A 27,113-nucleotide genomic window follows, 5' to 3' on the forward strand; every position below is an offset into this window, starting at 1 on the left:
AGGGATTTCAACACTTTACGATTAAGATTACTTTATTGGCCATATACAATTTCTTGTATGAAGAATTTCTTTTTGCATACCCCATCTTGCTCTCAACTTGCTCTGCCATGAGACACACAAACAGGGAGAGAAGCTTGGGGTCAGGGCGCAGGGTCAGACATTTATACGGCACCCCTGGAGCAGTTGGGGTGAAGGGCCTTGCTCAGGGGCCCATCAGAGTAGGATTCCCCTGCCAGCCACGGGGTATGAACCGGCAACCTTCCAGCCACAGGCACAGATCCTTAGCCACAGAGCCACCGTACCATGCTAACTGTACATAGGGTGTTTACTACTGTAATTTGAATGTAGGATGTGACCCAGCCCCCACATTACTTGGAGATGTCCTTGTGAGAGCAAAATGTTTTCAAATAAAGAAAAATAGCACAGTTAAAACTTTTTGAATAAACCTAACTTCAACATATATCTAATACATTTATTTTTTTGTTTTTGGTGCTGCATGTATACACTGTTTCATTATAATGTTAAATTATACATAGGCAAATATGCTGTAGTGTATAAGTCTATACACTTAAACACTACAATAGCAACATTCCAACAAATTGCTAGGAATCCTATTTTTTTTACTTTTTGATCCCTTATCTTATATACAGTAGACTGAAATTCCTCTCCCTCTGTTTAAATTGCTTGGTTTAACAAGAGCACTGTGGTGCAGGATTTATCTTATAAGACTTGTTGAATATGCTTGAGTAGGGAGCTCCATTAGCATTTGCAGGCTGTACAAGTAAAGGGTTCCATGCTGAAAGGTAAAGAAAAGAAACTACATTTTGGCTGTGGACCCTACACACCTGAAAAAGACTCCACAACCCAAATGTAGTGTTTTTTTTATCTTTCACCATTTAATCAAATTTGTCCTATTCGTTTGTTCATGAATATGACCAGTTATTGATTTCCAGGTGTATGTGTTCCAAGTGGAAGCAGTGGATATTGGACTCTTGGAAGAAGTGGAGGTGGAAAAGGGACGAGGTTCAGACTGGTACCTCAAGCAGATCGTAGTGAAGGAAGGGGTCTACGTGGAGAAAGAGGCTGTCTGTGTGACAAAGACATGGCTGGACAACAGAAAAAGAAATCTAAAATTACCTTTAAATGGTGAGTGTTAAGACTCTTTCTGAAAGCTTTAAAATATATATTATTTTATATATATATATTCTTCTTAGGTTTCTACCAACAGAGTTGATGTAAAACAACACTTTTTAAAAAATATGTCTAAAACAAATAAGTAAAGGTTTATTCCATGTTGAAGAAGGCTCCACGGCCGAAACATTGTGTTTCTTTTCTTCTCTTTTCAACACAAAATAAACCTTTACTTGTTCCTTTACAGCCTACGCATGCTGACGCAGCTGCCTTCTGGAATTGTCTAAAATGAAGTTTGGTTCTTTTTTTTAGTTTCTGGTGTGAAATGTTGATAAAACTTCAACAAATATTAAAGGTTGATATTTATAAATGCTGACATTGATATTTTTTATCCAGAACAAAAGGATACAATGGGCAATAGAAATAAGGTACACCCCACAAAATTCGTTGATGAATTTGAGAGACAAGGTTACCTGGTTGAGGCTGATTCATTAAAAGTAAATCTTAACCACAATGGAGTAACATTTACAGCAGGACTTTGAAAAAGAGTAAGATGAGGACTGAAGGACTGCTTTTCTCAATGACAATACTAGTCTGACCACCCTGAAGAGATTTTCTTTTCTTATTACTTTTAGTTATGTAATGCCTGAATAACCCTTCCCCGTTATTCTGCAGAAAATGACAAAATGATGTATGCAAAGGAGAATGATAAGTAGAGATAATGACCTGAATTGTATTCATAACTTATTCACGCAGATATGACAAATGCTTACTACACCATAAAATGACTAAAAAACCCATTGAGTACTAAATACTGAAGGTGAAGAGAACAGAAATTACCACATCAGGAGAAGTGATATGAATCAGTGGTATTTACAAAGCTACATACTGTACATACAAAGCTGTCAATTATGTTTTACCAAGTGGTACAGTATATGTTCATACTCTCAGCTCTAACCCACAAATTCCTTTATGTGTATAACTTTGGGTGGGGTCCATAGAAAAGATCCTTAAGTCTTTCATATTTTGACAGTGAAATTTGGGATTCTTTACGGAGTGCTATAGAGTGATGTTTTGAAATGAGTTTCTTCTCTCCAGAGAGCAAAGCAGTGGCATAAATGGCATAAAAAAGGTTTTTTTAAACATCGGGATAACTTTTGTGTTACCATGAATGTTGTTTTTAGGAGTAGAGTTTTGGACAGATACCTAAACACAAAATAAAAGAAAGACATCCATGGTGCTAGAATATTTGTAGCACTAACACAGTGCAGGTTCCACATGCCACAATGTGTCTGTCTTACTCATTCAGCAGGCACGGAGCTCAATCAAATTTAGATCAAACTCTTTCAAGCAGATGCACAGATCTAACTCTGCAAATTAAAAATGAGGTTTTGATTCTAAGATGAGGAATGTGAAATAGCTTGCGATTCCAATTTATACAGTAGGTCTTTGTGTTCCACAATCTGCGAGAATTTGATGAAACCTGTGTCATGTATGGGATCCCCTAAATGCAAGATAATTTCCGTTTTTGTAGCCAACTACAGCACCTAGCAATTTTAAAAGGTGCTATAACCCTTTTTTTCACAAAACACATTCTTTAAATTGCCCAGAACCTGTAATCCTTCCTCGGACCGGACAGGACACCCATCCTACACAGTATCTCATTTTACTTCAGTCTACCTAGTCTTTAATCACGCAGAACCCATGACACAATCTATCCACAAGAGACACTTACTCATAGAGCACTACGAGAACCCCATGGACCCCAGTTACAAAACCAATGTTTCAATGGAAAGTCCAGCAGAATTATTTTCCAGAACCAGCTCTGGTTGGTGTCCTGGAGTGTCTCCTTCTGCCACAGCAGAGCAACTCCATGTACTGTAGTCTTAGGCATAATCTCTGGTCTTAGCTGTCCTGAACAATGTGTTCCCTCATGTTCATCCCAGGTAGGTGGGAGAGGAAGATGATGCCAGAGCGTTCTTCAGCTGCTCTCTTTAGAGTCTCTGGTGTCTGAGTCCATCGCTGTAATCTATGTCTCTCTGTCTGCTCTCTTCCTTTGCTTACTCTCCTTGAGATCTCCTGACTGGGGCATTCTGAAGCTCCCTTAACCAGGGTTCATGACTCATTCCCAGGGGGGTGGAAGTGTCTCGTTGATACCTTGGGTGTGAGCACAGTTACTGTAACTGCTCAGGGCCCATTGAGAAACAGGTTGCAGACAGATGGCCCAGGTGTAATGAAGAATTATGTATTCGCACCCTGTTCCAGACATGCACTTTTAGTCCAAGGCCCATTCAGACCTGTCTCGCCATCCCACATCACCTTCGAACTGTGGTAATTAATAAGTGTCTGCCCAAGGGCCTGAAATCAAAGACAAGGGAGTCCAAATATACCATGCTTACAGAGGCACTGACCAATCTATGCAGTTTAAGATCACCATAGCCCCAGACCCTTTGTCCAACACCCATGTTACATGCAGCATTGAAGAGCTACAGTGATTATTTTTCTTATGCTCTCTTCCTCTCTCTCTTATTACACAGCTGTGCACGTTTTAGACACAATCAGATGTTTAAATGTAACAGTATACTCAAAGCTTTATTGATTTGTTATTAGTTCAGCATATTTTAAGAGGAGACTTGTCATTTAGCAATCCACAGTGATCAGAATCTTCAAAATACATGATTACAATAACTCAAGGTGAACTACTGTATACACAAGTAGAGAAGCTCATATTAAAATGTATATGCCATATTACCTTATTTTTCCATGAATATCTTATGTTCTTTTCTACACCTTCATAAGCATGAAAGGCTGCTTTGTTTAACTGTATTGACTGCGAGTTAATACAAAATGGCTAAAAGTTTAGTAGATGATCACTGTAGACATGTAAAGATGGAAAATTGAAATCATTTCCAAAAGATATTTGTTGTGTTTTTACTAACTCTCAGTATATATGCTATTGCTGTCATCATGTGCTAAATAGCTTTATCTGCTGTAAATCAATATCAGCCCTGCAGGGCTTGTATGCTAATTTTATATGCATATTTCTGAGTTTAATAATTCAAATAAGTACAATTTTAGAGACAGTGCATACTGCATGCAATTCCAGTTTTTCCTAAATTTTTACAAGATTTTTATAATATTAAAGGCAATATGAACAACAAAAATGTTGTGTGGGGTATATATACGGCACACATGTAGTATTCTATCCAATAATGCTCAATACCTCATCTATCATGTACTATTAACCTAATATCTTAATTTGTCATATCAGGCTGTAAGTACGTACTGTAAATGATTTTACAGGCCAATAAATATCTCAAGTTTCTGGGCTGAAACTAGGTGAATCTTTAGGGCTTAGGTCAGGAGTCTTCAACACCAGTTCTGAGAAGTCCCTGGTAAGCACGTTTTCTAAGTCACTATTAAATTTAGGTTCTAAAGACCTCGAGATCTCTAGTTGCCTATTAATTGACCAATTAATTTACTAAACTGATCAAACCCGAAGTGTTCAAAGCCTTAACAATCTGATGATTTAAGAGTGACCTGCTAGTATTCGAAGGACTACAAAATATTTGTTTATTTTTTTTCCATCTCAAGCAAACAACATTTTAATATAGGTTTTCTGGCTAGGTTTCAGTGTAAATGTATTTGACAACTGTTAATGTTCCATTCAGAACATTAATTCAGAAGTCTAAACTGTTTTGTACAATACTTTTTTTCAAAACAGACTTTCAAGTGAACACCATTATGCCACTAACTGGTCTTGGTGAGAAGGAAATGAAATCAGGTATGTATTGAAAAGGGTTATATTTACATTTCTTATCATTTATGCTAGTTAAATTTGTTTTGCTTTAAAAACATCCCTGTAATGTGAATGAAACCACTTATTTTCCAGCACATTTTGACAATTTTGGATTGCCTTCATCTGGATAAGTAGTTCTTCCACCTTGATTACGCTCTATTATATCATACAAAATCAGTATTTCTGTTTTCAAAAACATGACATACAGGAGGTTTAGCAATGAATAGAAAAGTAAAGCAATATTCAGGGATTCACAGGAAACATTCAATGCTTAATCTCTTGGAATTATTGCTGAGGAGAAAGGGACATGCCATAACTGAGAATTCCATTCATCTCTTTAGGTATTCAGTCAAGAGCAGCATCATTTTCATTTGTAATTTGAAGACGTAATTCAGTTATGGGTTTCTTTCATTTGTTGCTACTTTTTGAACATCTCAATAACCTTATTCCTTAAGGTATAAAATGAAATGTTTAGGCATACACATGAAATCCACTGTATCTGAAGGATTGTAAAACACGGTATGGAATTTGACTGGCTTTACTCTGTATTGAGCTTGTATCTACCCCACCCCCCCACCCCCCGTGTTTGTGTGGGTGTTCTCACAACTGGCATTCGAGTTGGGTTTCTTTTGGTGTCTCAGAGTCACGTTGACTTCTCAGAATAGTTCCTTTCCCCTTGAACCTATGATAGACTGGTGTTCCATCTAGGGAATGGAATATACATTACATGTGCTCCCAGGCTTGCCTTTTGCCCTGTGCTTTCAGAATAGCATCCATCTTGCTGTAGCTATCCAGGAAAAGTGGATTACTGATAATGTATGGATGAACAATATTACCATTTCAAATATTGAATTTAATATTGCATATCATAGTTATGAACCACTATAATTATGATTAAACGGTTGTTAAAATATTATTGTTCTGAGTTCATGCAATTCCTTATTTTGTTTTCAGAGATGTCATATTCTCTTCAACAGCTTGGGATCTTCTCTGACAATTGTTTTCACTTGATAGAGCATTCTGTGCTCTCTCTCTCTCCCATTTGCTCTCCTTCTGATATATAATGTATTCAATAAATTAACGTACAACTGAGGTGTGAAGCATATTAACAGCAACTGAAACAGAGTTCATAAATAAATTAACGTGCTTCCAAGACCTTTACAAAGACTTACTTACAGCATAAAACATACTGTTTGTTTTATGCTGAGATGTGCTTACAAATTAGACGCTTAACAGTTAGCCTTTGTCCAGAAGCAAATTACATTTTTATACAAACCAAAAATGCATGTCCATATTCTGCTCAATTTCTTGTAAACATTCATTCTGTATTATCTGAAAAGTCATTGTAAACTTTCGTGCAGATGGATTGTGGTGTGTTTATCCAGTAACACCATTGGAAGAAAAGGTTGGAAATCCATCCCTTTTTAGTTGTTTAGTAATGATACTGTATGGGTCAAAGGGAAAGTCAAAACCTCTTTTTTGGAAACCAAAGGAGTCTTATTCCATTGAAGATCCAACAGTTTATGAAGTGAGTATTTTTTTTCAATGTGTTAAATAATGGCTATTACCCACATTACATTAAACACTGTGTAGATCAATGCAAGTGCTTCTACTTTTTTAAATGAACCTAGCTATTTTTACTATGTGAATGCTTTTCAGTTGAAAAAAGCCTGAACAGCTACTGTATAAGTATGAACTGATTTCAGATTTTCTTCCAGTGGTTTATGACATTAGTTAAAATGGACTAGGGCACAAAATTAATAATCATTGTCCCTAGAATAACCAACACGTTTAAAGAAAAAAAAAGTTATTACTGTATGTGAGTGACTACCATTGTCTGCTTATTATGAAAAGTTTCTTAAAATTTAAATTTCTTTCTTTAAATTTAAATATTTTAGTATAATTATAAAAATTCACAGTTTTGCTTAAAGCACATTACCTTGAAACGCATGCTCATGTGCTTATGTTCCAACTTTACTACTAAATGGTAAAGTTTTTCAACATCAATCCTATAAATACTAACTGTCAGAAGTAGCAATACCTTAATTTACATTATAATACTTTCAATGATGGGAAAAACTTTTTTTCCAATTTTTCATGCACAGCAACATTTCCCGCTAGTTTTCTGAAAGTTAATGTTTGAAGTCTGCGTAACTAACGCTTTAGGCATAGTCTGTGATAAAAAGAAGCTCAATAAACATGTCACTGAAGTATAATTTAGAAAGAAATAACTCTGAAAGTCAGCCTCTTTAAAATATATTTTCAGATTGAACTTCAGGAAGACCTGGGTGAGATCTATAAAGTCCGTCTGGGGCTTAACAGTTCAACGAATAAGACAGCCCAGGTGTCTATCTGCCCTTTCAGGATGCAGAATGCAGACACTCTGGACTCATTTATCTGTTGTGTAAATGAAACACTTCCCTTAAGTTCCAGTGGAGACAGATGGCTTGAAGTCCCAGTGGAGTGGCCATTAAGGCCATCCCTGCGTGGTAGGTGTTATTAATATTTTGTGATAGGGATAACGCATCTTAATTCAAAATGTAAGGTTAATTCATCTTCAGTGTAAATGAGCATTACAGATACTTGTAATGTATTCTCTTGAAGGTAATTATTTCAAATTCACTATCCTACCAGTGTCAGTCTCAACTGAGTGCATTTACTGGCACCAAAAAAAATATATATATACAACTAAACTCTTGGGGAAATAATACCCAATTTCAAATCCAAATGGAGAGCTTTCGACCAGAAGGTGGCACTTTTTCCGTTGGTCCAGTCTTTCCCAAAAAATCCTCTGGTGACACGACATTTTTGAAGGAAGTACCATCCTTCACATAAGACTAAACCAAGATCTTGACTACTTGGTCATGAAATATCCCTGCCTCTGTTTGTAAGAGTAGTGGTGTTAAACCTATTTTCCAGAATAAATTCAGTTATGCTTTAATTCAGCTGTTGAAGTAATTACTTACTTCTCCACCTTTACTGATGTGTAGTACAGCTGCAGACACATAATGTCTACAGCACATTGCCCAGAAAATGCAGAGATGCACTGCATCGGATGATTCAGCCAGGAGTTTTACCTCAGTGGTGGATGGTTAATGTAGCCCCTTATATGTTTAGATCTTTGGGATCCTTCAGGATGGAAAGTGCTATATCGATGCAAGGAATTATTGATTCTGCTTGGTTTCAAGCCACCTCATTTAAAATATTACAACAGTATATTCTTAGCAAATATTACCAAAATTAGATCTTTTCTCTCTTTATGTAGATTGGATTATAAGACAAGACTATTTATAGTTACATTTTACACAAAAAAGCAGCTTTAAGATTACTATTAACTCTTGCATTGGCATCTCTGTATTAGCCACTAGTGAGAAATAAGATTAATTTGAAAATCCTTTTGCTTGCGTATTAAGTACTAGACAGAATGGCACCAGAGTACTTTTCAGAATTGTCTGGTTATCAACCTCTGCATGCTTTTAGGTCAAATGATCATGGCCTTTTCTGTGTTCTTTACAGGCTTAGAAGGAAAGGACAAGTGGCTTGTTTTGTTTGGTCTCTACATTTATACAGTAAATACAAATTTGGACATTTGTGTGCCTGCACAAGCTAAAAACAGGTAGAGAATCCAAAATGTACTACATAGGAAGTGGAGCTGCTAATGAATACAGTAGTTGCCTGTATTGTGTGCTTAAAGGTGATATGCAGTATATACTGTATATTTCAGTATACATGTCTTGGTTAGAAAGAATTGGCATTGATGAGTGCATTTCAAACCACAATGGAAGTAAAATGTACACGTGTCAAAACTTTCAATTTACGTAATAAAATAGGCAAAATTTCCAGGTCTGCATGGCACCATATTGCTATCATTATCTGCAATTCAGAACGAGGCAACAAAATTTACAGTGAGGTGAATTGGCCCTATTACTGTACATTGTAAACAGGCAGGCCTGTGAATACATCAGTTTTAATCTAATAGAAGTATTGCTCTTGACTTCACAACTCTGCATGCAGATCACGTTGGAACATTTCTGCACCTTTACTTATTCGCTCATACATAGTATTACATTAGTCATTATGGTAACTAGTGAGCAGGAAGGGCTGGTTTAAGTCACAATTCTCACAAGCTCAAACTCTCGCTCTCCACTGTGGTGAGACCAACGGTTTGGGCACCACGGCAGCCAAGCTTTTCACAATGTTCATGATTTTGTGCTTAATTCAGAATTTGTCAAATTTTGTGATACTGTCAAATCATGTATTTTGTTACCGAGATTTAACAACCGGTCTGAGAAGATGGGGCTACAGTTCCTCTTTTAATCTGTATCTTTTGAGAATGTATTCATTTTGTGGAGTCATGTGAATAAAATCTGGATATTAATGTTTCTCACGCTATAATCCATCCGTAGTTTTCCTGTGTGCAAGAAGATCTCCCTTGTTCTGATCAATCACATGTGTTGAAACACACCCATTTCTAAAAAGGATCTCAATATCTTCCATCAGGTTTTTATCTTTACAAAATAGCATGAGAGGACACCTAACAAGCAAAAGTATTACCACACAGATTTTGTTAACCTCCTCGCTTCTTTCAGTACCACTGACATCTATATACATTGACTTGAATTTCCATCATGTGTGAATTCAGACATTTGTTCTAAGCACATTTAGTCATTTCAAATTGTGGTTAATGAAAGCAACATTTCATTTCACGCTCCTTATTTTAAATAAGATGCCTCTGATCATTTAAGAACCTTTTGTAAATGAGACCATTAGAATACAATTAGCAAGGTTTCAAGCCTCTTGTCAATGATGAAGACAAACAGGATGTGTTCCCATTTATTAGTGTCTGGGTGTAGATCCTATCTGAGACATCACATAGCTCTGTTATTTCCCCATTTTCTGTAAACGCTGTCACTTAAACATGTAGTAATTAAATCAATCAATAAGAGAATTATATATGTAAATAAGAGAAATGGATGCAGCAGTGTTTGCTAAGTTTGTAGTTGGGTGAAGAGAGACATAGCGTTCCACAGAAGAACTACAAAACTAAACATCATTGGTTGGAATTCCATAAATCATATGACAGCTGGGTATTAAAACCTATGTACTGGAGAATTTCATTTGTCTATTATTCATTTCCTCAACTAATGGTAAATGAGGCCATTTTCAGTTTGCATTTTCAGTCATGGTGCATTCCCTTTCACGTGTTTATTAAGGCCTTTGAAATGCTAAAAATGTGCAACTCAGTGTTTTACATGGTGTTGCAGTTATTGGCTTGGGAGCTCAGTTGCACACTGCTGTCAGATCAAATGCTGTTATTTCAGTGAATAAAACAATATATATTTTCTGTCTTTTGCAGTTGCTGTATATCATACAACACTGTTCTCCAGTGACTTCTACAAGATCAGGCAGCCACCACAGGTTGCTCTCTGTGTGTATGGTGACCATGGAGACACAGGAGAGAGGCCTCTTCTCTGGCCTTTGCACACACAGGACCAGAAAGATGGCACAAAGGTACATCGCAGTGGTGAAAAATGGTACCACTGGTCAAGTCATGTTGCAGAATCCAGCTACTGCACCTTTAATGAAAACATACATTTTATATTTTAGCATTCATGGTCTGCTTATGTTCACATACAGTATGTGATAAGCAGAGTGTTTTCTTCCCCCGACCCGAACGCATGCCTGTCAGCTTTGGTTGGCTTCTCAACATCGTTCGCCTGGGTTTTATCCTCATAAGAAATACAGTGCAGCTCACCATCTCTATACTTATCCCTGAGTGGCTTTTGTGCGTCTGTCTTTTACAGTGAGTTCTTGTTACGTGAATGCAAGGATCTTTGTTTCATTTTGTGTACCTGCAATACATTGCCAACTAATCTTTCATGTGTTGCTGTATCTAACTATTTCAGAAAACAAATCTTTCAAATTCGTAGCTGAAAGAGAGGAAATTATCTAAGTAAATATTTCACAGTTTTCCTGTCCATAGAATCCAAAATGTCTTGCCAGGGGAATACCAGGGAACCAGCTCTGAGACATATGCTAAGAACAAGTTTCATGATCATGGCACATACTGTAGCAAGTGGAAAGCCACAGACAGCAAAGAACCATGGACAACAGAAAAGTGAACTTTATGATGAATGAATGAAAAAAAAACAAGTCTTAGAGGGTGTAACTAATACCACAGGGGTCTATACTAGGGCCCCTGCTCTTTGTAATTCATATCAATTATTACATATTAGTACAATTAGTAAACTAGTCAAGATTCCAGATGCTAGAAAATAGGAAGATCTGCATATACTATAGAGGCAGAAAATGTAATTCAAGAAGAAATATTCATGACTTAATTTGTTAATTGTTTTAGACCAAGAAGATTCTAGACAACAGCGGTCATTTCTTTACAAAAAGGATTATGGAAGAAGCTACCCAACCATGTTATTGAGAACAATAGCCAGGCTGGATTAGACCTGTGGATTTCTTCTAATTTACAAGGAGGCTAGATGGGCAGAATGACCTCCTCTTATTTGTAACTTTTCTTATTTGCATTGTAATTTTAAATTACAATGCAATTGGAGGAATAAGAATGAAAAGTTGCGAAAAGCCACTTATAGTTTAACCATATAAATTCTAATCCAAAAACTGAATTTGTATAAAATACTTTCATTGAAAAGTGGATTACCATTGTATGCTTTTTTCTTTCTTTGCACATTGCTGTACTGCCTTTGTACAGTATTTCCATTGCGTAAGAACACATACAGTACTATTTGCTTTCCAGAATAGTCAATCAGTAGAAAGATAAGTATTTGAAGAGCAATTCTTATGCTCAGTTCATATTTTTGTATTTCAATTCATTTTTTTAAGGCGTTTACTTTTGAAATTGAAGCTGTGGAACTGGGTGACTTGAGCAAGATTGTGCTAACTGTGAGCAGTAAAATGAGTAAGTATTTACATTTGTTAGTTCAAAAATATCTTATAAATCTGATTAGCAGAAACCAAAAAGATAGTGTATACTGTAGGTTGCCTCTCAAAAAAAAAAATCAAAATAATACACTTCCTATAAAAGGAAAAGTAGCCTATCACAATTCTTCTGCTTTATTATAATATTATACTTAGATTAATGCAGATGTGTAGCTGTCACCAATTACTAAGTATCCTCAAAATATTAAGCACATCTTTTATTGTTAAGAAAAAAGTCTAAAAGCATATGAGTGAATGTCTGCTTATTTTCTTGGACATTTTGTAAGCCTCCACTTTATGTATTACTGATTGTGCCCTGAAATGTAATCTAAAGGTAGGACATCTATATTTCATGTATAAGCTTGCTGTGGGTGAAAATGCTGACTGGTTATTGAAAGAAACCTATTTGCTCTTTAAGTAAAGTGAATTTTGAGAGTACTGCTCAAAGACTGCAATCTATCCATTGTACATTGCTAAGATACCGTGCAACTACAATGTGAAGGTGAAATTTTACATTTCAATATGTTATTTTAATAATGCATCATTTTTACATAATGTTTTTATAATGTCCGTTTCCCAAATCCGTAATGTATGAAACATTTGAGAATATGACCATGAACATTTTCACACCACAAAGTATGTGTATTGTAAAGGTTATTCCATGCTGACCTTTACAAATCTTTACTTGTTCCTTTGCAGCCAATGCATGCTGACACAGCTACTTACTTGAACTATGTGTATTTTAATCAGTTTAACACCACACTAAATAAATTATTTCACTAAACTGTATATTAAAAGCATAGGTACAGTAATATAAAATTAAACATCTGATAGCAGTTATCAAATTACAATTTAATTAGAACCATTAAGCTTCCTTTAGTGGCTAATGGCTGCATGTTTTTTCTAGGTGTTTCAGTACATGTAGATGAAATACACCTAAGGGACAAAGCGGACAAAGAAAAACTCTATGTATTTAATGTGAATGAGTAAGTATCTTTAATGATCTTGTGGTGGACCTAATTTAGTTTGTCTCCATAGACAGGCTGCAGTCATAAAGAGACTATTTAATACAATGATGATAAGCTTATTGTATTAAATGCAATGAATTCCAAAGTACAGGACACTACAATTTCAATTCTATTTCATGCTTTATTGCTGTATCAACAAAGTTGCTCTAGTGCAAGACTGCTAATGGCCCAGATAAAAATCAAAACACAACAAGTACAGTGTGATACTTACACATACTGTACAACATATTGAGCTGCCTTAATGGCCTCTAGATAGGTACTGTTTTGGAACTGAACTAAATGTTCCAAAGAGAGAAGTTTAAAAAAAGAGCTGGAGAGATGGAAGGGGTCTGTGGACCCTACCAAGAACAGAACAAATGTGTTCATATCACTTAGGCAGACATCAAGACAAACACCACCAATGCCTGTAATATTTGTGTAAACAGGCACTGGGATCTACCCCGAAACCAGGAAACACCAAGAATAAAATGAAATTACTGAAAACGACAGAATGATTGATGAGAGTAATCACAAATGCAAGATGCAAGGTTTTCTACGTGTAGCAAAGCAAATCCCATCTCACGCAGTGGAAGCTGGTTCACCAACAAACAAACACAGAGGTTCGACAGAGAACTAGTGACACGAAAAACAGGTGGTGGACCAAGGCAGTAGCAATTCAACAGAAATAAAAGAAATAAATGATATCTGTGGTTCCTTTACTGCCACAAAGACTGGCTTTTAGACCCACATACTTATGGGCCAGTCCCCTTGCAACTTAAGCAAGGAGGAAAACTGCTAGGAAAGTGAGGCCATACTGTAACTGCCCTTTGGAAGGGCTACAGAATCACAATAGCCATGTGCCCAATAACATTGCAAGTGCTTCATATTTCCCTATTCTTGTTTCCTTTCTGATAACAATCATTGCAATTCACACTGTCAGAGTATGCTCCCTTTGATCACAAATATTTAAAGACTCAGTGCCTTAATGATACATGTATGACATTTTTGCTAATATTGTGTGAGATTACACAGATTAAGGGCCATGTCTCCAGTGCATGTTTCTGACAAAATTGTCTGACCTGTTTGCTTTTGGAGATATTGCTAATCCTTCTGTGTCGACTAAAATGTCTTGGAAATTGCTTATCTTCACAACAGGTGGAATCTACAGTATTTAAGAGTATTTGGCAAGTTCTAAAACAATTTGGGGATCAATATACGAAGAACAATTATTTCTGGAAATTGGGACAACACTTAAATTACACAAAAGGATATATATTTTGTTAGTTGTAGGACTGCAGCTTTGATTTATTTCCTTTTAGAAACAAAAGCAAAAATATTGTACTTTTTTATTTTTAGGCTTATACAAGAAAATATTTAAAGGTTATTTTCTGGGCTCACCAAAAGTGGTTTGAGCTTCTTATTTTTGTGTGTTTATATTTTGTTCATGGTGAGAGACATGATAATAAAAAGGTTCCTATGTAAAACGTAAGGCTTATGTTATATTTCACAATGCTATGCTGTTTAAGCAATAATGTTGCACATTGTTTCTAGTAGATACGGTATCTGTTCAATTTTAATGTGATGTCTTCACCTTTATTGAGTTCAGTTCCTATTGGCACTTTTGGCTTTTAGGAAAGATTGGGCCAAATAATACTGTTAAGCACTTAATTTAAAAACAAAATGTTCAGATAAGTTAAAGTAATTGGAAAATCTTAATCTTAATCTTAATGGTTTTCTAAGGCAGGCGCCTAGTGGATCTCTCCTGTGTATGTATCTTCCCAAGTCATCTTCACTTCTCCATGGTCATTTTTGTCTACTTTTTGTTGTTAAACTGCTTTTAAAGAGCTTTCTGTTAAACATGTACAGTAGGTGAAAGGGCAAAGGTAGGAATTTTCATTAAAAAAGAGATCCCAACAAATGTGTCACATAACCATTGTAGCATGGCAATAAATGAAAAACTAGCTCACATGAAATATTAAGAAGGTCCAATAAACGTAAAATACAAGTATGTCTGTTATATATTACAGTACTTTATTTACTGAAGTGCGTTTTTGTGTTTCTCTTCTACCATTTTAGAGAATTTAATGTTGGCCCTGATCAAGAAACAACTGTGAAGGAAATTAAGCTTTCCAGTGTCATGAGCAAGGGACAGAGAAAAGTCACACCTGTTAAGGAAAGAGTAAATAGTCATGGAGATGACAAAGACGACGAGGCTGAATTCTTAGTCATTACCTTCACAGGAGATGTAGCAGGAGCAGGCACAAATGCACACGTTCACATTGTTCTCTTTGGTAACCAAGGTTCCTCAGAGTCAATTCCTCTCTCGGCAACTGAGGAGAAATGGGATCCCTTTGAAAAAGGCCAGGTGAAGTCATTGAAATTCTAGTAATGTTGTCAGGCAACACACAGTATAACTGTCATTTAAAATGGAGGTCTTTCAAGATCAGTGGTGACACGAGAAATGTGAGTTAAAATAGGGTTGGAGCATAAAGCATGGTGGAAAGTCCTCTTTGATTGTAGATTGTATTGTAAGTAAATATCTTTCAAGAATTGTTTTGCTTTTCAAAATGCACTCCAGAGTGACAGTATATAAGGCTGATTTCTTATATTTTTAAGAACTAGATTAAGGAGACCTGCAACTGAGGAAGATAAAATATACCTTGTTGCCTTAAATGAATAATGACTAAAATACCAGTCTCTGTGGTGCTCACAATGAAGATGCCACACAATACATTATAGAGTTCAAGACAAACCCCAGGTTCTGGTAATCTCCTGTTCTATGTGGCTTTATTAGATGGTACCACCTTCCTCATGCTCTTGGACAGGTTGTTGTCTTTCAAGTGGACTCAGTCCAGCTTATGTCCTTAAATCTACTTGTCTCTTGCTGAGAAGGAATACTTCTTTCAGATTGTCTGAATCTCCAGAAGGTAATTTAGTCTTTTTCATAGGTTGACACATTCAAAGTTAAAACAAGATCAGTTGGAACGTTGCACAAAATTGAGATTGGTCATGATGGAAGAGGACTTGGTAAGTGTTCCATTAAATTTGCTTAAACAGTTCTTTATTCATTTTCTTATACAATACCTCATGGCAAACCTTGGCTCTCACATTCCATACTGACACAATGATAGAATTTTGGCTTAATATGTTAATTATTAATTCACTTTAAACAACCTATGTTGCAGTTATATTTAAATGACCTTAATGTACCTCTTGCAGTATTATGTAGACAGTAAAGCTACACTATATAAATCATTAATCAACACTATATTGTGACAACAGAAAAAACCCCAGAGGTAGCTATTCAGTAAATGTAATAAGCCTTTGATGATTGCTATCATTCTTAGCAGTGGATCTGCCCTTTGGCACCAGACAGCAGATGTGGAACAACCCAGAAGCTCCAGCTTTCTGGTTTTTATATAATCAGCTGTCCAATTGTTTTTGTTGAAATTGTCAGGTGACGGGGGGTGGCAGGACATTTCCATTTCCTTTCTGGGATGTAGAACCTCCATATTTTCTCCATCCACCATTCTCTTGAACTAGAACAGCTTAATTCTGATATAATGGTGCACCTGCAGTTGTGTGAGGTACAAAAGACGATGGGCCACTCTTTTAGGATTTTAATTAAATAAAAAGGTTTTTTACATTTTCCCAGGGAAAGTTTATTTCCTAATGAAAAATGTTTGGATTTAATATAATAGAGGGCTAAACACTCTTAACAATTATTTTTTTACCCATTATATGTAGAAGACACATACTGTAATTAGTTATCTGTCTTAGACACTCTATACGCTGATATTTGCATTTGCTTACTCATCTTCCTCACAGGACACCTGGCTCTAATATTCAGGAATTAACAGAGTGTACAAAATTAAATGCTGTACCTTTTCTGTACTGTATATAACTACAATGATATGGTGCCCACATCCTGCATCTTTACCTGGGGTTATCAAAAAGGCTTTTTTTTTTCTTTATTTAGAATATGTTGTCCTAGGTAGAGGTTACAGTATAAGTCTGTCATAGCTTATTATAAAAAAGCAAATGCTAACCAGGGTTTTTATATTGATATTTATAAATATTTATATATTGATCAAATCTATTCTTATACTGGCACTCAATAATACTAACATAAAATAATTTGTAAAAATGTTTTAAAAATGTATATTACAGTGCATTCATATTTTATAAGGAAAGCAAAATATTTTCCCCTCTTGTGCTGGCAAAAAAAATGGTCTTCTCAATAACCCCAGTAATCTTTTCACCTTAACAACATCAAAAAACCCTATACTCATAAGAGATGTGTACCCAATACATACAATTTCAGTTCTCAGAGTACTTAGTATGTGAAGGAATCATATCACAAGTGCAACACAGCAGAAACGGATTCGAGTGTGCTTCGTATTCCCAGTGGTGAGAACTACTGTAAGTACAGGGGAGGGAATGGAGGTGGGACACAGGCCAGCTGAAGAAAGGTTTTGTGAGGAGAAACCTTTGTAGAACATAGACTTTTTCATACATAGAATTCCTTCTTGTCTCATGTTTATTATTTACTGAATGCATTTAAAATATTTCAGTTTGACTGTATCTCCCTCCCCAGAAGGAAACAATTGCTTTGCTGAACATATCTGAGCTAGGATGATATGACCAGCAGCCCTATAAAGAAGTAATGCACATGTTATACAATGCTGACCCTTGTGTAATATTTACGGTCTAACTGAGATGTCTTCTTCTGCTGACAGAAAGCGGGTGGTTTCTGGAAAAAGTAGAGATCGTACATCCACAATCAAATCTAAAGTTGGTTTTTCCATGTAATAGGTAGGAAAGTTTTTTAAAAATGTATATATATTCTACAATTTATATTTGAAAAGCTGTATTTTACATTATCCTGTCTTAGTTTCTTGATGTGCACCCTAGGATTGTGTTCTGAGTAGATACTGTAATTTTGACTATTTTAAATCATTTTAAAAACATTAAGTTTATACATTGTTTTCTCATAATTACTTTTATAAAACCATATTTGTGGGAAGTCACATATACATAATTGTATGTTTTGCAATTTTAAAACCATACAAAACCACAATGTGTCAACATAAATCTGTGGCAGACCTTACCCTGAGCAAGGGCAGTGCCAAGGGTCTACTCTCACAAAAACTCAAATTGGCAAGAAAACGTGAAGTCCAGCAGGCTTTGTTGTAAACTTATTTCAGACAAAACTACAGAAAACCAGCTCTCAGAAATCATCCAACCACCACTATCAGTGTGCATGCCTTATAAATAACAAGGAACAGCTCAATTGTATCAAAATATGATCATGTGAAAGTCTAATTGCTTTACAAATAAGTCAATAACCCCTAGTGTGGCTATTTACAAGTAATAAGAGACATATGCCGTCCTCTAGTGGCAGATTTCCTGTAATTGCAGCCTCTTCTTAAACCAACCTGCCACAAGAGTAATCTTGGAATAAATACTAAAGCAGAAATATTTTATGGAAAAATAAGATGAAAGCTATAAACATATGAAACAATATAGCTTTTTTTTTAGCTTAAAATTAGAACATTTTGTAATAACAAAGACCACAGAATGTTCAGCATGTTCTGTTTTGCTAAAAGTAACACCTGGAAGAGGTAATGAATTAAATGGATTGAAGCTTGGATTGAAGATGTTGCTGATCTTCAGACAGGACTTACAGGACTTACAGTAAAGACAGGCAGTTGATAAAGGAATAAAATAATTCAGTATTATACAATACCCTCAGAAAGATGATATTGGTGAAGGGTTTGATTTTCATTAATGTACTAACCCTCAACATGCAGTTTGGATCTAAAGCTAAAATAATACATTATCATATGTTTAAATCCTTGCTGAAAAGTAATAATAACACTTTTCTGAAGATTTATTTTGGTAGGCAAGAGAGACAATATATCAGGTGAACTGTAGGTAAGACAGAACACATGTGAAGATGGAAAAGTAGATGAAGAATTGCAGGGGTGGTGTTGAAGCCTGCTATCTGTAAATTAATGGCGAATTCAGAAAAGGTTAATCTATGGTTGAATGCTAGTGCAATGTTAAATGTTAAACTTAAACCAAGCGTAAGGATCATTTGGGCTTCTGGTATCTTTCTGGTACAGGAGTCTTCGAATCCCTGTGAAAGGATGCACACAGAAAGGGCAATGCAATCAGGTTAAGGAGAAGTAATTAATTGGCAACACGTAATTTGTTGCCAGTGTAAGCAGAGCACTTTCTGCAACAAAGGCAATAAATTAAATTGCTGGACAAGCATGATGCCCTGTGGGTGATTTTAAAATGGTCAGAGGAGCCAAGTATAGAGTATACAATGCGAGTTGTTGGACAAATTGGCTTTTGTTGCTTCAAAGGGGCCCTCCACATATACTGGAGAAACAGAAAGAACACCTTCAACTAGACTATGCCTTTCACCCTTTTTGTGCTTTTTCTCTCTTTTCCGTAGACACCTAACTAATGATCCACAGATTAAATGTTGTTTTTCTTCTTACTTTTCAGCATAACCACTACTCATTCCTTTGCTCCTCATACACTGATATAGGTCTACATCTCCTACCTCTGCCTCTATGTCTGTGAATATCTTACAAGGAACACTTTTGTGGGCTATTGTGCATTTCAAGAGCAAGTAGTCAAAATTAACTGTGGGAATGAATGTTGAGTAGCTTGCACCATTTCACAATGCTTAAAACAACAGTTTCACTGGTCAAAGTTAGCAACATCATGCCAATGAGCTCTAATAAATGCAAAATAGCTGTCTGTGCCTGTTAACTTTAAAGTTAGCACAGTAAGATGTCTGTTTAGACAGCTCTGTTTTCAGCTTTGTGAAATGGTAAAAGCTAATTAAGGGGGAACTGCAACGCTATTTTTATATTTCTGGCTTAGAAAGAATCGGCGCTGATGAGTGTTTCGAATCACGATGAAAGTAAAATGTACAGTACACAGTAACATTTCATTGTAAAACCTCCAATCTACAGCTGAAAATGACAATATTTCCATGTATGTGCAGTGCAATATTCTATGATTCAGAACGAGGCAACAAAACATCTGGTGACGTGTGCGGTCGTATTACATTGTAAACAAGCAGGCTTGTGAATACCTCTCTTTTAATCCAATAGAAATATTGCTCTTGACTTCAAGACAGTTATGCCAACAAATACTACTTGTTAACCCTGCTTGCAGATCACGTTGGAACATTTCTGTGGTGAAATGTCAGCTGCACAACCTGTATGCATTCGCTCATACAACACATTAATCATTACAGTGACTAGTGAGCAGGAAGGGAGGCATTGTGTTACAATTCGTGGGAATTCTCACTCTCGTACGTGGCGAGACCAGTGGTTTGCGACAACATGGGGAACATATGGTACTTTCACAAAGTTCACGATTTTGTGCTTCACTCAACATTTGTCCATTTTTTCTATATTATCAATGAATTTATTTTGTTATCGACATTTAATAGCCAGTCTGAGAAATTGGGACTGCAGTTCCCCTTTAACATTTACTCCAATACCTCTATGGACACATACTTTACTGTATATACAGTATGCGTGTATCATAGGTATAATATATCTATTAAACAAGTAAAGAATGTGATAGATTTTGTTGGCATTACATCTACTACTGGTAATACTCTGTTTTACAGGTGGCTTTCAGCAGATGAAGGTGACAGGAAAACCACAGTACAGCTCCACTGTGAAGGTTTTTAACTTTTTAAATATAACAAGAAAAAATAAGTGTGGCTAATAGACAGCATGAAAATGGTATGATACAGGACACTCTTTTACATTTTTAAACTGAAACCATTAATGATAATTGAAAACACAAAACTCAGAACATGAAGAAACTATTTACTACAGAAATAATACAGTTTGCAATACAGGCTTTGAGTTGAATCATTATTTTTTTTTAAATAAAATAATCTCCTCTGTATGTCTAATTTTCTCACAGAAATTTCAATATTTGTTATTAAAATAAAAATCTTATAAAATATCATCATCACAACTAAAAACATATTCCCTTATCTTACAAATTACATTTGAAATTAAGTTGTTCAAACTTATCACACATTTAGCTAAAGAAGGAAAAGCTTGACAGGCTATTTTCCACAGAGATGTTATTGAAAGTTACAATCTAAAGGTGGTAAAAATGTGATATTGTATAAGTTCAGAACTTAAAAGTGCCAAATATTTGTGCAATATTTAATAGAAATGAATATAATCAATCATTGTGTGATTCCATACAATACAGTGAAAACTAGTACAATGATTTTGTCTTATTGGAAGGTGTCTTATTGTAATAGCAACCCATGCTTCATGAATAAAACTATTTGAATAATTCAATTCATATGTGTTAATACACTTTTAAAATATTAATTTAAATGAAAATATGGGCAGTGCACAAGTGGAAAACATGATATTCAGTGGTCTAATTGTTCTAAGCTTTTTTTAAATAAAGGAACCACAAAAGTAGTATAAACTGTAAGTAACAACTGTATCCTTACGTTCCCAATGGAGTTCTCCACACTGCATATTGATTGAAGGCTTTGATAAAGTTCCTTCTAAAATATTAATTCTCAAATTTCAAGTAGTAGGCATTAAAGAAAATACATTTTAATGGATAGACACCAGTAAAGGCAAAGGGTTATGTTTTACAGTGGGGTCCTGGACTTAACAAAGTATTAGTTTTACACTAGCCCTAATTATATAATTTTATCAATGATCTAGATTCTGATATAATGGGAAAACTGGTTGGATTTACAAGAAACAGCAATATCAGAAGATTAGCAAACGCTACAGCAGCTCTTAAGAAAATTCAAGAGAAAGACTGAAAACAAGACTGAGCAAACATCTGGCCAATGACATTAGTTCAGAGTTTTATACAAAAACACAAACTATAGATACAACACGAGAAACACTTGAGGATCTTGAAGAAGCTACCCATGAATATGATGTTTATTCTTTGTTTTCTAGACAAGGTGGGAAATCAATAAAGCTCAAAGAGAATATTAAGATATGAGGATTTGAAATTATTTAAGGAAATTCAGATATAGTATAGGGGTACTACCATAAAACTACACAATGTGATAACAAGATCTAATTTAGTTTCTATATGGTTTGATCAATTCAGATAATGCTACAGAAAAAAGAGATTGTGTAAATTGACAGGTGTAGACTGACGGGTTAAAATATCATAATCTTTGTAAGGGGACCTGATTCAAGAATTGAAAAAGCACCCTATGACAAGTCAACACAATGGACTTTTTCAAAATCAACAGTGAATTTTTTTTTTCCTTTTAGAAATATGGCCTGAATGCAATCTCTATCTATGTCAGATGCTGAGTGCTTGATTCATGCATTTATAACATCAAGGCTTGATTTCTTCTTTTACACTAGATTCTGCTAGCATATTCCTACTCTCATATCTCTTAATTGGTTGCCTATAAAGTCACGTATTGAACATAAGATCTTGTTACTGACTTATAAAGCTCTGAATAATCTGGCCCCATCATCCATTTCTGAACTCCTTCATGTATACATTTTGTCACGTAAGCGAAATTATCGTACTAGTTCAGACTGACTTTGAAAACAAGATTTAAAACTTATTTTTATTCCAATAAAATGCTGGAAACCATCTGAGTCACTTATTCCAAGCTTCTGCTTAAACAGCAAGTGAAGCAAATGCCAAAGCAACCTTGAATGTGACCTTCAATGTCAGAACACTTCCATAAGTAAAGTCTTATGTGATGATCCTTTTTGATTTCCAGCACAATATGAAGTACTGAACTGTACAGTATGTGTCCACAGGTAAATAAAACTAATATTATCACATTGCCTCTGTCTTGTCTTTTCTGGGTTTATTGACTACAATGACAATCAAAACTTCAGTTAAGTTGACCTTTTTTCCAAATGATGTCTTATAATAGTAAGAATGTCTTCTATATTCTGTTGAAACTGGCTCAGTACCACTTACCGTAAGTATCATGTGGAAGACCTTAAGATTTTAAGATGTATCGCCAGAGCTCAGTGAATCTTTAATAACTGTTGTTACTATAGTAATACATTTCTTCTTCTATTTTTATATTTCTTAAAATATATTTTTTGTATGTTTCAGGCAAAAACAAACTTTGCAATGCAGTATACTGTATTTCATTGTGCAACATCAAGTATATCCCTTTTAACAATTCAGACTTCTGAAAAAGTAAACAATTCCTTCTTATACAAGTATGTGGTTCATTTTTACATTAACATTACAGTATACAAAATACATGATACAAATGCTACTAATTAAACTTGAGGGTTTCCCCCAAAACGTCTTTTGTGAAACAAGCACAAAATGAAAAGTGTATCATGAACCAGAGGACACGTGAAATCTATGTGGCTTCTTTTAAGACACAGCTGGATTACCTCCTTGAAACAATTAGTTACTAAATACCAGTCTTAATTACTGTGTTTGCATGTGTGGAACAGGTCAGATGTTCTTGATTTTAACCGTTCTTAATTCACTGCGATATCTACGACAGGGCGTAAGCAAGACAACTTTCTCGAAGGCTCAAAATTAAAACACAATAATATAGTCTCAAGGCACATTTAAACACGTAAACACTTTTAAAAAATAAAATGAAATTCCTCGCCACTGGTCACACTCTATATCTAGTTCAGCATCTGATCGGAACTGAGGGTGATGGTTTCAGTCTTTGCCGACAGCAGAAGACCTCTAATTGCAAACGGACCTATGGATGTACAGTATATTAATTTACAATATATAGGTTAGTGTACAGTTTCTGCTACTCCATAACTACTGAATAGTATTCTGTGAACAGCAGCTCGTGTTAGAATGACTAGATACTGTAAATATTGCTGTTTTATAGGCAAAACATGATAACTTAATTGCCTGGTATTATTTTGACTGCTTCACCTTAAGACAAACCAGCTAGGTTTCGGCAGTGGCAGCCGCGTCAATGACTCCTCTGCATTAGCATCGGTGTAAAACTAGTCTGAGAACTGTTAAATGTGAAGCCAGATACATATTGATTTCCGTATTTTTAAAAAATAATTCCCATTTTTAATTTGATAATGATCTCGATCCTGCCAATTGTAATACAATTACTTCCTTTAATGGATGTTAATTATGATGTTCTGATAGATTTTGGATTATTTGCTAAAAGGGCGTGTCTCGAAAAAAAAGTAAATTAAAACAATGATTTGCTTTGGTCATTATTGTATTTTTTTTAATCTATATGATCGACAGACTCCGGATTTTTTTTTTTATTAAAAAGACGATGTCGAAATGAAAGGGTTGTAGCCTTCGCTGCAGCCTTAGATAATAAGGAAAACTGCGATAAGTGCCCGTGGAAGAGTTGCAAAGCAATGATGTCATAGTCTAAATGTGTGCCATGGGAGAGCATATGGTTCGTACCCGCTGCCGAAAGGAAGTGTTGCTTTGTTATGAACAGGAGGCGCTGCAGCTGGCGGAAGAGGAGGTCGCCCAGCCCAGTTTCTGCTCACTGGTACACAGAATCAGAAAGAGAAAGGAGGAGGAGGAGGAGAGAAAGGAAGGAGAAGGAAAAAGACGGTATCAGTTAGATAAAGGGAGGGCTACTATAATGGCCGCTAAGTCGGATGGGGTGTTGAAAATGAAGAAAAGCGACGTGGCGTTCACCCCTCTGCAAAATTCCGACCATTCGGGATCCGTGCAGGGGCTCGCCCCAGGATCACAGCCGGACTCGGGAGCAGGAGAAGGGGACTTTGTGAATGGGGAGTCTCGCTGCTGCGGCTCCTCTTCGATGTGTCTCCGCCTGGGCAGGGAGCAGCAGAACTACTCGGTGTGGGACTGCCTCTGGATCCTCGCTGCCGTGACCGTCTATTTCGCCGATGTGGGCACAGACGTGTGGCTGTCGGTCGATTATTACCTCCGCCGCGATTACTGGTGGTTCGGGCTTACTTTGTTTTTTGTGGTGCTCGGTTCGTTTTCGGTGCAGGTGTTCAGCTTTAGGTGGTTCGTCCATGATTTCAGCACCGAGGAGAGCGCTGCCGCCGCAAGTGCTGCCAGTTGCACGCACATGGATGGGAAGCTCATGAGCGGCTCTGCCTCGCACGCAGACGTGGATGCCCGCCCTTCCACACCTCAAAGACAGGCTTCCACGGCCAGCAAGAGCAACACCACAACTAACAGCAGCAACAGCAGCACCGCAACCCGGACTAGCAAGAAAAGGTCGGCGTCCTGCTCTTTCTGCATCTGTCTGTTGCAGTCCGTCATCCACATCCTGCAGCTGGGTCAGATTTGGAGGTAAGCCGCTGTAAGGGGGTTACATTAAAGAGGATCCCGAATTTATGCAAGTGCATAGTCCGTTAAAGCGTTCAGTTTCGTGTCGTGCTGGTACACTGTGGTGATATGCTGATAGTACTAACGAGCATTAAACTCTCATCCCACAAAATGTGGAAGTGGAGACAGAGGTGTGCATACAGTATTTCCTAACCAGAACTCAGTCTTAACTGTGGTCCCTAGTCTTAGAAGATATCGGCGTGTTCATGTTTCCAATTTATGGGACGACGTCAGAACAAAACTGCTTTGTGTATCAGTTATTCTCAAATCCTTAAACGGATGATTTCAGGAAGATTACATTTTATGACCACTGAAGCAAACAGACACCTTTACAAATGATGTCAGGTTTGTTTGCTGGTTTTCCGGTAGTCTTTTCTAGATGTACTGCATGTGTGTGTGGTTAGGACATGAGCAGTTTTATTTTCTCGTAGACATTCAAGCTAATGTGAAGAATGTCTTGATGCTTCCTCTTTACATGTGTATGTGTGTGTTAAAATAATACTACATATCGGATCGCTTGGGGGAAATGCTTTGCAATGGAATGAATAGTTGAACATTGCAACTTGGTATGGGGAGAGTTTAAGATAGGGATTAAAACGGTGTCAAAAGGACAGGCCTCCATCCCTTGCTGTACATTTCCAATACCTTAGGCTGTAGCAATACATTTAAAATAATTCTAACTTATGTAAAGTAGTGAGGATGATTACACATTTGGAGCACATGAACACATGATCTGCTAGGCTGTCCCTGAATTTATTTGTATGAATGTTTATAAGACTCAATTTTTAAAAGTGTTTTTAAGATACACTGTACAGCTCAAGCACATGTACTGCATTTAATTATTACTACAAAATCACAGTGGATCAGAGTTGGAGCTTGTAGTGCCAAACCCCCTATAGCCATTAAAACCATAAATGTTTTTTAAACCCTTAAAATGTGATTAGGTAAATTTGCCAAACATTTTTAAATGTAAGAAAAAAGATAACATCACGAAATGCATATTTTTTTTTTATTTTTACTGAACATTTTGATATGAAGTTATGAATACACCAATTGATTTACAAAACACTGTTTATTTCTGAGTTTATATTTCAACACATAGAATAAGGTCTCATGGCACTCTCTTACTGTAGATTCACATCACATTTAGGCTTAACTACTGCTATGAAGGTACAGATTGTTTGATTACAGTAAGTGTACATACAGTATATATATAAAAAGAAAATGAGGTTATTTTGTAGGCTTACAATACCAGCAAGGACTGAAATGGCGAAGTGATTGAAAAAAGTCATGGGTTTGCTGAGATTGACTTACCTGGAACAAAGTTTAGGATTGTTGAATGTAAAGAACTGGAAATAAATGGAACATTTCACATCAGTTTTACAAAGTCGGGCTACCAGTGCTCTTGGCATTTGAATTGGACATCTGCAATGGAGACGTTCCTCGTTGATAATGCATAAAAACATCTTTATCAATCTGTAGTATTGAATGGCTCAAGGTCAACAAACATGCCTATTTGTTAAGTATTAATAAAAATGAAGAAATCATTTCATCTTTATTTGACCAGAGGAAAAGTTGACTTTGGTATAGTACTTGCAATATGTGACACATCATGTCTATGAGCAGCTATGAATTGTATTACATGATGTTTTTAGTAGAACTTTAAGGTTACTGAAAGGTGTAAATTTCCAGCTGTTGCACATTTCTTCAATGTCACTGTGGTGTGATTAATCTTTACACTGAGATTGCCTTTAGGTGTTAGTCTTAATCGTGAAGTAGATTTTTCATAATGTTGGTGCTTCACTGATGAAGAGCAGTTCTTATATTCTGATTTCTTCTATCCCTGGAGCATCGCAGTATAATGGCCAGCATTGGAGACAATA

At 36.1% G+C, this 27,113-nt stretch overlaps 2 protein-coding genes across 3 annotated transcripts in view; both read left to right on the top strand.

The window, feature by feature from the left end:
- Positions 1-21,204, top strand: part of LOC107078122 (lipoxygenase homology domain-containing protein 1-like) — a 36,807-nt gene extending 15,603 nt beyond the window's left edge. The window contains exons 8-18 of the mRNA XM_015353415.2: positions 954-1,146; positions 4,856-4,915; positions 6,292-6,458; positions 7,197-7,419; positions 10,287-10,441; positions 11,786-11,861; positions 12,789-12,867; positions 14,965-15,253; positions 15,837-15,915; positions 17,628-17,703; positions 20,552-21,204. Of these exons, the coding sequence (XP_015208901.2) occupies positions 954-1,146; positions 4,856-4,915; positions 6,292-6,458; positions 7,197-7,419; positions 10,287-10,441; positions 11,786-11,861; positions 12,789-12,867; positions 14,965-15,253; positions 15,837-15,915; positions 17,628-17,703; positions 20,552-20,615 (1,461 nt within the window). The 3' untranslated portion in view covers positions 20,616-21,204. The remainder of the gene's footprint in view (positions 1-953; positions 1,147-4,855; positions 4,916-6,291; positions 6,459-7,196; positions 7,420-10,286; positions 10,442-11,785; positions 11,862-12,788; positions 12,868-14,964; positions 15,254-15,836; positions 15,916-17,627; positions 17,704-20,551) is intronic.
- Positions 21,205-24,241: 3,037 nt separating this feature from the next.
- The window catches only part of xkr4 (XK related 4), a 117,684-nt gene continuing 114,812 nt past the window's right edge, over positions 24,242-27,113 (top strand). For both annotated transcript variants that reach the window (XM_006633920.3, XM_069191518.1), the window contains exon 1: positions 24,242-25,194. In XM_006633920.3, the coding sequence (XP_006633983.2) occupies positions 24,293-25,194 (902 nt within the window). In that variant the 5' untranslated portion in view covers positions 24,242-24,292. The remainder of the gene's footprint in view (positions 25,195-27,113) is intronic.

The sequence above is a fragment of the Lepisosteus oculatus genome, chromosome 6 (genome assembly GCF_040954835.1).
Source record: "Lepisosteus oculatus isolate fLepOcu1 chromosome 6, fLepOcu1.hap2, whole genome shotgun sequence".
NCBI lineage: Eukaryota > Metazoa > Chordata > Actinopteri > Semionotiformes > Lepisosteidae > Lepisosteus > Lepisosteus oculatus.